This window comes from Ochotona curzoniae, unplaced genomic scaffold, assembly GCF_017591425.1.
Source record: "Ochotona curzoniae isolate NIBS_2020 unplaced genomic scaffold, NIBS_Ocur_1.0 contig_66, whole genome shotgun sequence".
NCBI lineage: Eukaryota > Metazoa > Chordata > Mammalia > Lagomorpha > Ochotonidae > Ochotona > Ochotona curzoniae.
In genome coordinates, this window is record NW_024466512.1 from 28,434,677 (window position 1) to 28,447,744 (window position 13,068).

Genomic DNA, 13,068 nt, shown 5'->3' on the forward strand with positions numbered 1-13,068 from the left:
TGTAAATTCAAAGAGAATATGAACAAAAATCCATCCTGAACAAGAATCAGAAAAGATAAGAAAGAGTAAATAAAAATGTTTTATAAACATTAAAGTGAACTTTACATGTAGTTTATATCCCAGATTACTAAAAAATATTAGATGAAAATTCTTTTTAATCTCACCTGTTTCATTGCTGTTTCACCTATTTTGTCAGAATGTTTTCGAATGCTTTCCAAAAAGTCTTTGAGATCAGACATGGAGATTTCTTTAATATCCTCACGGAGTTTAGGAAGATTTTCTATCATTAGCTGACAAAACCGGTATTGACTAACCCGAGGGAAGTACACATTCTCTAATTGCTCCATAGTTTTTAAGGCAGAATAATACCTGTGACAAATTAAAAAGAAAACTCTATAAAAAGTGCTTATCACATGTATTTTATAAGCAATTGCAAGCCATTAAAAAAGCTACCATTCTCATCAAAAGCCACAGTAGGGTAAGGTGTCTGGCACAATGGTTAAGGTAGCAGTTCACACGCCCAGGCTGCCTATCAGGTTGCCAGGGTTTTGTGCCTGCTTCTGCTCTCGATTCCAGCTTCACGCTAAGGCACAGCCCAGGAGCGGCACAGCCCAGGAGCGGCACAGCCCAGGAGCGGCACAGCCCAGGAGCGGCACAGGGCAGGAGTGGCACAGGGCAGGAGCGGCACAGGGCAGGAGCCGCACAGCCCAGGAGCCGCACAGCCCAGGAACCGCACAGCCAAGGAGCGGCAGCGAGGCTTGAGTAACTGGCTTCCTGACACCTGAAATGAGTTCCCAGCTCTGACTCCACACCACGCTGCAGGCAACTGGGGACTGAATCAGATGAGAGTTCTCTAACTCTGTCTACATCTTTCAGGTAGAGCCTCCTCCAAAAAAAGGCACAGTTGTAGTTAAAACAAGTAAAATTAACATCAGTTTCTATTTAGTAATCCTTAAATCACATGAACAAGTTGCAAGCTGAAAATTCATGGCTCCACCAGCGTAAGTCTCCCTAGTCTACTTCATCTACATTTGTAACATTAATATTTGCTAGACGTTACCACAATCATCACTACATATATGCATATATGTAATATATAATAGTTTCAAATTTCTACATCACATCAATTATTCAATAGTAATTTGACTTGCAACTTCATATTATCTTACCTATCATAATATCTATCAGGTTCCAAAAAAAAAGTATACATCACAGACTTAATTCTAACTAAAGTAAAATTTTCAAAAAACTTCTTTTGGAAAATCTTATGCTACTTATTTAGAACAACTAGAAACACTTTTAAGTGTCACAAAATCCAGGTTAAAAGCCACTGCACATCTACCACTTATTAGGGCACAGTGTGACATGAGAAATATACCAATCAGTAAACACAGTCCGTGCCCTATGACATGGATATATTTCATATGCTTAATTTTCCTTAGACACCTATTGGATACATGCCTATGGCAAACAATTAATAGCATTCTATAGGTAAGAAACCATGTTTACACTAAGTAAAACTAACATTCCCAGCCTTGGATCAGCTCAGCTCTGGCTGTTGCGGTCATCTGGGAAGTAAACCAGTATATGGTGGATCTTTCTGTCTCTCCTTCGTTCTGACTCTTCTCTCTGTAAATCTGTCTTTCCAATAAAAACAAATGAATCTTTTTGTAAAAAAAAGGAAAGAAACCAACTCACCTTTTTGCACTCATCTGTTCTTTTAGTTTGCTGTACATTTCCAGTACTGCATTAAAAAAATAACATATTAGCTTTTAAAATGAAAAATCTTTTTTGAGGGATGAAAATAAGGCAAAAGAGTGTATTACAATACTAGTAGTCTATACTTTGAGTTAGGCTATTTTCAAATAAAATGCTATATACTTGAAACATCTTTATTCCCATATACACTGAACATTCACATATACACATATATTAACATATTATATTAAATCCAGAAGAATTCATGTAAATTTCTCATCTACCTTATTTTATTTCCACATTGTTTCCACACAAAAATTATGTTTTCTTCAAAAACTAACCAACTCATATACATCATGAATGTTTACTTCCTCTATCTTACATTCCTCCTAATCCCACGAGTTAGGCAACTGCACTTTTCATATATGCTATATATATATATTTTTTTTAATTTTCTGGTACAATCATGTAAGGTCTAGGATCCCTCAAATTCCCACCCCCACGACTAATTCTCCCCAAATAGAAGGACTATACAATAGATAGTCCTTCATACAAGTTATAATTCCATCAGTCTGTTATTTAAGTGTGCCCCAACATTGCTGATACAGATAATGTCAGACAGTCCACCATCCCATTGTCTAGAGATGTCCAACGGTTTCACTGGGAGTCCCTCTTTGATTTGGAAGCAGGGATGCTTGCACTGTATCCTCACATCTGGATATGGTAGTCTCTATTACTCCATCACTATACATTCCCTTAAGTGAGATGCCACAAAATAAGGTTGACAACAGATATGAAGTTAACAACTGCACTTTAATTGATGACTTAACTTGTTCTTTATTCCCATTAGAGACTGTAAGATCCTTCAAAAGCTGGAACTAAGTCATTTTCAACTTTACAGTCCTAGTACCTACCATACTACCTGATACACAATATACTTTTGATATCACTGGAAGATTGGATAGAGGGAAGAAAGCAGTTCTGGATGTGGCTCTCAGGAACACAATATTTATGTAAACTCAGAGTTGGTATCCAGCCTTGAAAGCAGACAGTAGCCATAACAGAAATGTAACTTTAACTTTTTTCTATTTCTCTAAAAGAGTCCACCAGGAGAAGTTGAATTAATCTTTCATATTCCATCAGCACCCAATTTTTTTAGGCTTATTACCAGGCAGGGACAAAACATAGTTTGTCTTCATAGTTGTCACAATGTGTCTGGTAGTGACAAACAGGTATTAACTATCATCACTGTGAAGAGTAAGTTTCTCAACCTTGAAACCTAATAAGCAACTACTTTGTTTATTCAAAATGAATGTGCAAATATTCCTGTCCCACTAGAGGTTAACCTGACTAAAAGTGAAAAGCTGTTCTCCCAAATGAGAAAGTAGTACTTTGTTTTCAGCCAAATAAACTGATTGTTTTCACTGCAATTTGCATTGTTAACTAAAATTTATTGTATGAGCACTATATAAAACACTATATTCTATTTCTTTGGATATGGTAATTCGAGTTCTTTTAAAAAAAAGTTTGAAAACAGGACACTGAAGTGTACCTGAGCATACCTACCCCGTCTGTTTCAACAGCATATATTAACTCCAGGGAAAGAAAATATTGGCTTAACCACTTCAGAAGTTTTTGATGTCCCTATAATACTTGACCTCTAATAGACACCATATACCTAGCCTTTCCACAATACAGGAAGAAATGCAAGAAGGGAGAAGACCTAGCACTTCTGATGTTTTCTTACCTTATCAGCAAAATGAGATTGTGAGCAAAGCAAAACCAACCTGTTAAGTAACAAACAGAAAACAATGGAAAACTAGAGGTAAAAAATTAGGCAAATTAGGCAAAGGAGAGAAAGGGTAATTAAAAGAGACTCTCCCTGTGGGAAAGCACTCTGAGGGGGAAAAACTAACAGGAAGGTGAGGGGAATGAACAGCAAACTAAGCAGAGAGGAAATGGAAAGTGGGAGTTGTTCTAGAAAACTGATGTGACAGTTAAACAGGGGCTTCATAATGTGAGAAAACCATAGAAATTCAGGTAAAAGAGTAATCAGGAAAGATGATCAAGGGCTTTGTTGGGAGGTAATAACCAAATAATTTATAATTTCCATAATACAGAATGACTGCTGCTATAATATTGTAATTTTTACCAGGCCACGCATTACATTATAAACAAGTTTAACTCACCTGGAAGGCATAATTGTAATTTTTCTACCACAGTAGTAATATTTCTTTGTTGAATTCTACATCGAATAATATCTTCTGTTTGAACTATCACCTTAAAAAAGAAAAAAGTCTTTTTTAAGCAAACATTTAAACAGTATGTATTTTGCGAGTACGGTAAAAATGTATAATTTTTCTCACCTCTTTTCCAGCATCTTGAAACCTTCGGTTGGTATCAGTAACTTGCACCTTAAAAATAATTTCAATTTAGTTAGACAAATAATGTATAAAGCTGCTCTGTTGTAACTGCTCACCCTTGTAATCAGATCATGCTTCATGAGAAACTCAGAACAAAGAAATGCAAATTCAAATTAACTCTACAGGTTGAACTTGAACTTTTGATTGAAAAGGGCTTTTGTTAACTTCAATTACTTATGACAGTTCTATTTAACAGATTCTGTGGCAAACTTCTCAAATTTACTCAGGATTTTTGAACTTTGCTTGCTTCTCTAAGTCTGTCAAACAATTCAAATCACTGACCCAATTGACCACTCGTCCCTTTTTGATAACTTCAATGAGGTCTATGTGCCGTTCATTGTCTGTAGGAAATGGTGATTGCATTTTATGGTAATTAAACATTCATACTTTGCTGAATGCAAACACCTGGTGGTTGATTAACATCAAACATGAAAATCTCAATCCACAGCAACATTTTAATGCTGCAAGTGCAGGCAAAACTCAACCTCAAATTTTCCCACATATTAAGTGACTCATTAGGTCATCATAGTAAGGAAGCACATTCCAGTTATTAAAAATCTCATTAATTTCTGAACAAAGATACTCAGTGACCTCATTGATGCTGTATTTGGTCTCTTGTTATCTGAATATCCTTTATATAATGGTTTTCTAATCATAACCTTTGAATTCTGTCTGCTAAGCATTCTAAGTATAAAGAAAAATAAATAGGACAAATCTTATAATTAACTATTTTATATGCTGACTAAAGAAATATAATCCTCACTTTAATGTTTTTGCTGTTGACAGAAACTGTAGCTCAACTTTGCATAGGAAAAATATACACTGTTGCTAAACTATCTTTAAAAGAACTTCAGTATTATAATTTTAAAACATAATAATTTATACTAGTTTTTAAGGTATATTGAAGGATGGCTTTTTATCAGTATTGTATATTAACTGTCATCTTAAACTGCAAATAGGGCCTTTCATTGTATGTATGTTTTGAGTTAATTTTTCCACATAGAGAGAAATCCTTTTAATTCAATGCATTACCTGCTGCAGAAGAAAAAAAAATTATTCTTGTCATTAGCATGACAACTGTTAACAGCATAAAAAGCATTCCAAAATACATATACTCATCCACCTCTTGAAAGCACATTAAATAATGACTTGTACATATGAATTAATGCTTGGCCAATTTAATGAGAACATGAGCAAACAGAATCCTACACAAGATCTTAGCCAAAAGGCCGGGAAGTGATATAAACAGAACCCTAACACATTTCTTACCTTCAGTTTTTCTGCATCAGCTCTTACTTTAAGAAGCTCTGTAATGGCATCTACAAACCCCTGATGATGAAAATTACACATCTTTTCGATTTCCTTGTCATGATTACGGATACAAGCATCTAATTTTTCCATAAATTTCTTGTGTGCATTTGGTTGGTCATCATACACAGACCTGCATGCATGTAAGAAAACTAAAATTAACTTCCCACGTCATCAAAATTTATTCTTTGTTAAGCCAAACTTTTGCAAAAGCTAGTATCTTAAAATTAAATCTCTGAACAACTGAGTTTGAAAGTACTGCCTTCAGAAGAAATAACCTGAGTAGGATATATAAACTTTTAAAATGTTTATCCATCTATTTGTAAGGCAGAGACATACTGAAACATAACAGAGACAGAAAGAAATCCCCCTTCTCCTGACTCACTCCCCAAATGTCCGTAACAGCCAGGATTGGGACAGGCTGAAGCCAGGAGCCAAGAACTCAACCCAAACCTTCCACAAGGATGACATGGACCTTCAGTTATCACCTGCTACCTTCAGAATAAAGCTGGAAACAGGAAAAGTGACTCAAACACAGATGTAGGTACCTTAACCACAGTGCCGAATTTGTTTTTAACTTGCTAATATTAGGAGAGTAACAAGCCATGCAGATACATCACTAGCTATCCAAAATTAAAGGTCTGAGGCACAGGGGATGTGGACATAGCAGAAGCCTTCAACACTCCGATTGGGACTGGGACGAGTTAGTTCACTACCCAGGGCACACAGAAAACAACCTGACACGGGTCCTTTGAGAAGAGAAAGGATGTGTGTGTTACCCAGCAAGGAAGTAGAATGTGTAAGTAGTGTCTACCCCCTCAATTGGGAATCTCAAGCAAGTTTTATGTAGTCAAAAAAGAGAAAGTCAGAGGAAGATAAATTCAGTGGACTTCCTGATTGGTGGGGCCCAGGACAGGACCATATACAGACTGGTATGAGGGAAAGCAGTGAATGCTGTATACTTATCAGATCCTCCATTTCCTGAATACGACCAGCTTTTCTGTTCCACTTAGTTACCAACTCTGGTTCTGTGGAGAGATACACCCTGGTTCTGCGTGTCATCCATATGTTAACAATCCATTCTACACATGTGTCATTCAACTATCTTTGAACCAGCTTTTCTAGGAAAACAGGAACCTTAAAAGAAGTGATCAGACGTATAGGCCAAAACCTACTGTTAAGCACAGGAAGTGGAGGAACAGGGAGACAGAGCAGGAGGCTTCTGTGGTTTCAGTGTCAAGAGACCTGATAATGAGGACAATATTGTTTTCAATACTAAGGCTCAAAAAAGGATCCTTAGTGAATGAGCAAACAAACATTTCTACATCATTTACTACGTGTCAGGTCAAGTTCTAAATGCTTTTTATACTGAATCTTTAAAAAAAAAAACAAAACCTATTTTTTAATTTATTTGAAAGCTAGAATGGCATTGACCAAAGTTGGGCCAGTTCCTGCTGCATTTCCCAGGCCATTAGTGAGAACTGAATCCAAAGTGTAGTCAGAACACAAATCAATCCAGTGCCCACATAGGATGCTAGCATCTCAGTGGTGGCTTTACCTGCTACACAATACTGGCCTCTCTATGTCAATTCTTTTTTTCTTTTAAAGATGTATTTATTTTCATTGGAAAGTCAGATACACAGAGAGGAGGAGAGACGGAGAGAAAGATCTTCCATCCACTGATTCACTCCCCAAGCGGCTACAACGGCCAGAACTGAGCCCCACCAACCAAGTGGTCCTGCTCCTTCAGGTCTGTAACTTACCCAGATGAGGCCTTTCTGTCTATGCTAGCTAGATTATACATACACACATACATTCCCCTTCTCTGCTTCATTTCTAATTTTATTTTTTACCATCTAAATATTTAGTTTACTATCCAAAGGCCTGTGTCAGTAACCTCTGTAGAATACACCATTTCACACATGTATTTATGATTACCCATCTTCCCCTCACTGGAATGCAGGCTGCATGAGGACACAATTTTTGTCTACTTTGCTCCCTTCATAATCTTCTCCCACAAGAGCAGTTTTTGCTTTGCTCCCTTCTATATCCTTTGTCCAAGACCAGCATCTATCACTTAGAAGATACTTAATAACGAGTGGCTGGACGGGTAACTCGATGGAACCAGAAAGGGCACTTATGCTGTGACAGCTTCATGTAAGCCACCTGACTTCTCCAAATCTCAATTTTCTCAACCATAACAAAGGAGCAAAAACTATCTACAGCAATGAGCAAGCAGGATTTGAAGTTAAAAACCCAGTATTATTTATACTGACACTCCCCAATATAAAACTTATAAATCTGACCGATACATAAGATATGTGTGAAGAAAAACAAAACTCCAATGAAAGATATCAAATGAAAACATTTACCATGCTTATAAATAGGAAGAAAGTATTGTGAAGGAAATCAGTCCTTCCAAATAATCTATAGATTCAATACAATCCCAGTAAAAATTCCAGAAAATTACTTTGCAGATATGAACAAAATGATCCGTCAGTTAAAAAGATAAAAGATCCAGAATACAATATAATAATTAATTCAAAACAGAGTTTTAAAATGCAAAATTATAAAACATTTAGAAGATAACTGAAAATCTAAATTATCTTAGATGTGGGGTAGTTTTTAAAATATGACGTCAAAGGTACAAGTCAAGAAAAATGTAACCGGTAGGATAAATAATATTAAAGTAAAACATTTCTGGGCCCAGCACTGTAGAATGCCAACTGAGACACCAACATTCCATTTGGGCACTAGTTCAAGTCCTGCCTGTTCCACTTTGGTTCCAGCTTTCTATTATTGACCTAGAGAAAATGGTAGAAGAGGGTCCAAGTGCTCTCCCATCCATGGGGCCCCAGCCCCAGCCATTATGGTTATCTAGGGAGTGAACCACCATGTAGAAGACTTTTTCTCTTTCCTGTCTCTCTCTTTTTTCTCTCTTTCTCTCTGTGTGTAACTCTGACTTTCAAGACAAACTTTAAAATCTCCCCCCCAAAAAATAACAGTAAAAATTTTCTACTCCACGAAACTTTGTGTTAGAATGGCCATCATTAAAAAGCCAATAACAAAAACTGGCGAGAACTTGGAGAAATGGAAATAAACATACTCTGTTGAGTGAGAATGTAAATTAGTGCAGTTATTTTTTTTAATTGACTTATATTTTAATTGGAAAAACAGATTTCACAGAGGAAAGGCAGAAAGAACAATCTGCCATCTGCTGGTTCGCTCCCTAAATGGCAGCAATGGCCAAAGCTGACTTGACCAGGAGCCAGGAGCCTCTTTTAGGCCTCCCATATAGGTGCATGGGAGAGTCCCAAGGCTTTGGGCTATCTTCCACTGCTTTCCCAGGCCATAAGCAAGGAGATGGAAAGGAAGTATAGCACCTGGGACACAAACTGATGCCCATATGGGATGCCAGTATTTGCAAGCAGAGGATTAGCCAATTGAGCCATTGCACCAGCCTTAGTCCAGCTATTCTGAAAACCAGCATGAAGGCTCCTTAAAACCTAGAACTATCATTCAACAATTCTCTTTCTCATTGCACTCAATGCATTCACAACAGCCAAGACATGGAAGCAATCTAAGTTCCCACTGACCAGACAGACAGTAGGTAAAGAAAGTGTGGTATATATACACACAATGGGGTAGTATCTAGCCATAAAAAATATTTAAGCTCTCTCAGTTGAAGGTGGAACTGGAGGACATTATGTTACTGTGTAACAGGTTAAGCCTCTACCTGCAGTGTCAGTGACCCACATGGGGGCGGGGTGGCAATTCAAATCCCTTGGCTCTACTTCTGATCCAGTCCCCTGCTAGTGGCCTAGGAGGGCAGCAGACAATGGCCCCTGCATCCACATGGGAGACTAAGAAGAAGCTCCTAGTTTCACACTAGCCTGTTACAGCCATTGTGGCCATGTAGGGAGTGATTTGGCTGATGGAGGATCAAACTCTGTGTCTCTCCTTCTTTTCCTGTAACTGCTTTTAAAATAAAAATAAACAAATCTTTCTTTTAAAAAAAAGATAAATAAGTCACATATAGACAAAAATTGTGGCCAGCATTGGACCATATCAGGATGCCACTTCAAAATTCCTGTTGTTGTGTTTCTAATCTGGCTTCTTGGTAATGCACCACAGAAGGCAGAAGATGGCCCAAAGGCATGGGCCTCAGCCACCCACATGGGAGACCTGCATGGAGCTCCGGGTTCCTAACTTCAACCTAAGCTAGTCCTGACTGTTGCAGTCATTTGGGGAATGAACCCGCAGATGAATGGACGGTCTCCTTGTCTTTCCCTTTCTCTGATGTTCTAATTTTCAAACAAACAAACAAAAAAAAGACAGGGGATAGCGCTGTGGCAGGCTAAGTAAAGCCACTGCCTGTGGTGCTGGCATCCCATATGGATGCCAATTCAAGTCATGGCTACTCCACTTCTTATCTAGCTTCCTGTTAATGTACCTGGGAAAGCAGTGGAGGGTGGGCCAAGTGATTCAGCCTCTGTACCCATGTGGGATACCTGGACAAAGCTCCTGGCTCCTAGTTTTAGATCAGCACAGCTCTGGGCATTGTGGCCATTTGGGGAGTGAATCAGCACATAAGGACTCTCTCTCTCTGCCTTTCAAACAGATAAACAAATCTTTAAACACACACACACAGAGGAAGAGAGAGAGATAACCAAAGCAAATACTGCATGTTCCTACCTGTGAAAGCTTAAAAAGGTGATTGCATAGAAAAAGGGCATAGGACAGGGAGACTGAGTGATAACAATTAACAAGTAAAGGTTACAATTGGATAGAAGCAAATTTATAATGTTCTATAGAACTATGATTGACAATAAATTCTTTGAAATACTAAAAAAATTTTTAAATGTTCCCAACACAAAGGCTCGATAGATACTTAAGGTGATGCATACGTCAATTACCCTGATCACACATTGTGCACAGTTGATAAAATGCCACTTCTACCCCATAAATAAGTATAATTACTACATGTGAATTAAACTGCTTTTTTAAAATATAAGTTTAAAAAAGACATAGAAGAAACATAAGTACATATAATAAAGTGAAAGAAACTAATGTGAAAAGGCTACCTACATGAATCCAAGTACATGACATTCTGGTACATGACAAACTACAGAACAATAACAGTCTCAGTGACTGTCACGAGAGAGGAAGGAATGAGGAGGCAGAGCACACTGATCCTCAAAGCAATGAAAACATTTTGCATGGCATGGCAACAGTCAATAGAAGGCATACATATTTGTTCCAAACCACAGGATGTGTAAGATCAGGAACTCCTTCTAACATAAACAATGGACTCTGGTAACAACTATGTACTCACATAGCTTCATCAGTTGTAGCAAGTATACTTCAGTGGGGGTACTGATGTTGAAGAGGCTTATAGATAAGTGGAGGTTGGGGAAGTACCAGAAATCTCTGTAGGGGTTGGCACAATGGCTCAGTTGGCTATCCTCTACCTGCAAGTGCTGGCATCACATATGGGCACTCGTTTGTGTCCTGACTGCTCCATTTCCTTACCAGCTGCCTGGTTATGCCCTGGGGAAGTAGCGCAGGATGGTCTAATGCTTTAGGACCCTGCATGCATGTGGGAAACCTGGAATAAGCTCCTAGCTCCTGGCTTCAGATCAGTTTAGCTCCAGCCGTTAGAGCCATCTGGAGTGTAAATCAGTAGATGGGAGATCTTTCTCTCTGTCTCCTTCTATCAAAAGAATTTCCCGACACAGTCTGCACAGCAGGAACTATTTATCTCTTCTCTAGAATCTATGCTTAATCATAGAGCTGATTTGGAGGGGCAGAAGAACACGGAGAGAAGCATAGAAGATGTGCCCTTTCATTCAACAGATCCCCATAGTGATTTAACTGGCTACAGAGACACACCCTTACTCCTGCTTCAGCTTACAGATGGTGATCATAAAAATGACTATGAAAAAAAATGTAGTAAGTGTTGTGCACATATCATTTCATTAAATGTTCACCACACCTTTACAATATAAATTCTTTTGGCATTCAACTATGCAAATGAAGTTAGGAAAAACTAACACATGGAATACAAACAGTAATAAAGACAAAATTTAACTCCAGGTTTACTCGACTCCAAAGCCAGCTTTTAGCTCTTAAATTATAGAGCCTCTCCAGTAAGCAGCATGGAATGCGGAGAGAAAGTTAGCAGCACAGCAACCAACCAGATCACCTTTGAAGATCAGCAATTGAGAATGACTCAACAGGGCATCCCTGATGTGCACTGTTGCACCCATCAGGTGAAATCAACCAATGGACAGAAGAGGGGAGCGAACTGAGGCATAGCTAATTGTCAGACAGTGTTAAATTACAAATGCAACAAAACAAGAATGACTAAAATAGAAAGGAGAGAAAACTGAAGGCGCAAAACCTATTTTTCTTCCCTTTTTGGTATTTGATTAATAGTCAGTATTCTTCAAAAAATTGATTTTCAGGACAGAAAGGAAAATATGTTCAGCAGTATTAATTATTTGAGCTCCCAAGTTAGCTAATAGTTATAATTGCATCATACATTGCTAAATACATAAATATTAGAAAACAAATGCACATATATAACAGCACTAGCAAGAATTAATATTAAAACTTGGTAAATTTCCTATTATCCCATGTCCAGAATTGTATCTTCATGTTCCATATACAGTGACATCAACACAAGGGAATTTAGTCCTCCTTTTCCACAGCTTAGTACAATAAGATCTTGCTTCTGGCAAAATTTAATGCTACACACAAAAATAAAGATGCAAAATAAAATTTTAAAAAATAGATTGTTTTAAAACTTCTTATGAATAGAAAAGAGATGGCTTATGTTACTAAAGACGTTCTTTTTAAAAACAATGAAAATGTATAAAAAGTACAATTTAAATATAATTTTTAAATTACAAACACACTGTCTTAATTGTATCAAGTCTATGTATTAAAGTTTTAAAATATGAGTTATTATACAGTAATTGATCAGTTAGTATATCAGACATATGGCAATTTAAAAAGTTAAAGCTTCCAGATGCCTTCTTGAATTGTGTGTACAGGACCCCACCTAGTGGTAATAAAATAAATATAAAAAGAAACTTAAAATTGATTCTTGGACATAAATGCTTTCATCCTCAAATCAAATGTTTTAACTAAGGAGCCTAAGCTACTTTAATTTTTTAAATAGATATTATATTCCATAAATGACTTAGCAACCATACTGTATAATTTTATTTTTGTAAAGAAATAGTCCTCTTGATGAAAACCAAAGAACATCCACGGACTATTACATGATTAAGAATCTGTTAATAAACTAGAATATTTTTTATAAAGTACATATCTTTATACTGTTCCTGGCATCATTTTCCTTCACTGTATCCTTAATTATAAAGAATTCCATTATAATAACTGTGAAGAAAATAAAATGTACTAGCTTTCTGAGAAATGCAATTTTAGTTTTTTGAACTAAAATAATGCCTACCCTTTTAGGAAAGCTGATATACTCTCAAATGATGCCTAATCCCAATTTCCACAAATTATTGATATTTACTGGAGCACTGTAATTCTTTTTTTTCTAGAAAATATAAAAATAGATTTTTTTTCTCCCCCAGAACGCTTCATTTAAGATTTTTTTTTTCTG

At 37.0% G+C, this 13,068-nt stretch overlaps 1 protein-coding gene across 6 annotated transcripts in view; it reads right to left on the reverse strand.

Moving 5' to 3' along the window:
* The window catches only part of EXOC6 (exocyst complex component 6), a 138,720-nt gene that overhangs the window by 95,931 nt on the left and 29,721 nt on the right, over positions 1–13,068 (reverse strand). For all 6 annotated transcript variants that reach the window (XM_040992455.1, XM_040992450.1, XM_040992452.1 and 3 more), the window contains exons 2-6: positions 5,391–5,562; positions 4,065–4,112; positions 3,888–3,978; positions 1,699–1,744; positions 165–369 (exon numbers count right to left, since the gene is read on the reverse strand). In XM_040992455.1, the coding sequence (XP_040848389.1) occupies positions 165–369; positions 1,699–1,744; positions 3,888–3,978; positions 4,065–4,112; positions 5,391–5,562 (562 nt within the window). The remainder of the gene's footprint in view (positions 1–164; positions 370–1,698; positions 1,745–3,887; positions 3,979–4,064; positions 4,113–5,390; positions 5,563–13,068) is intronic.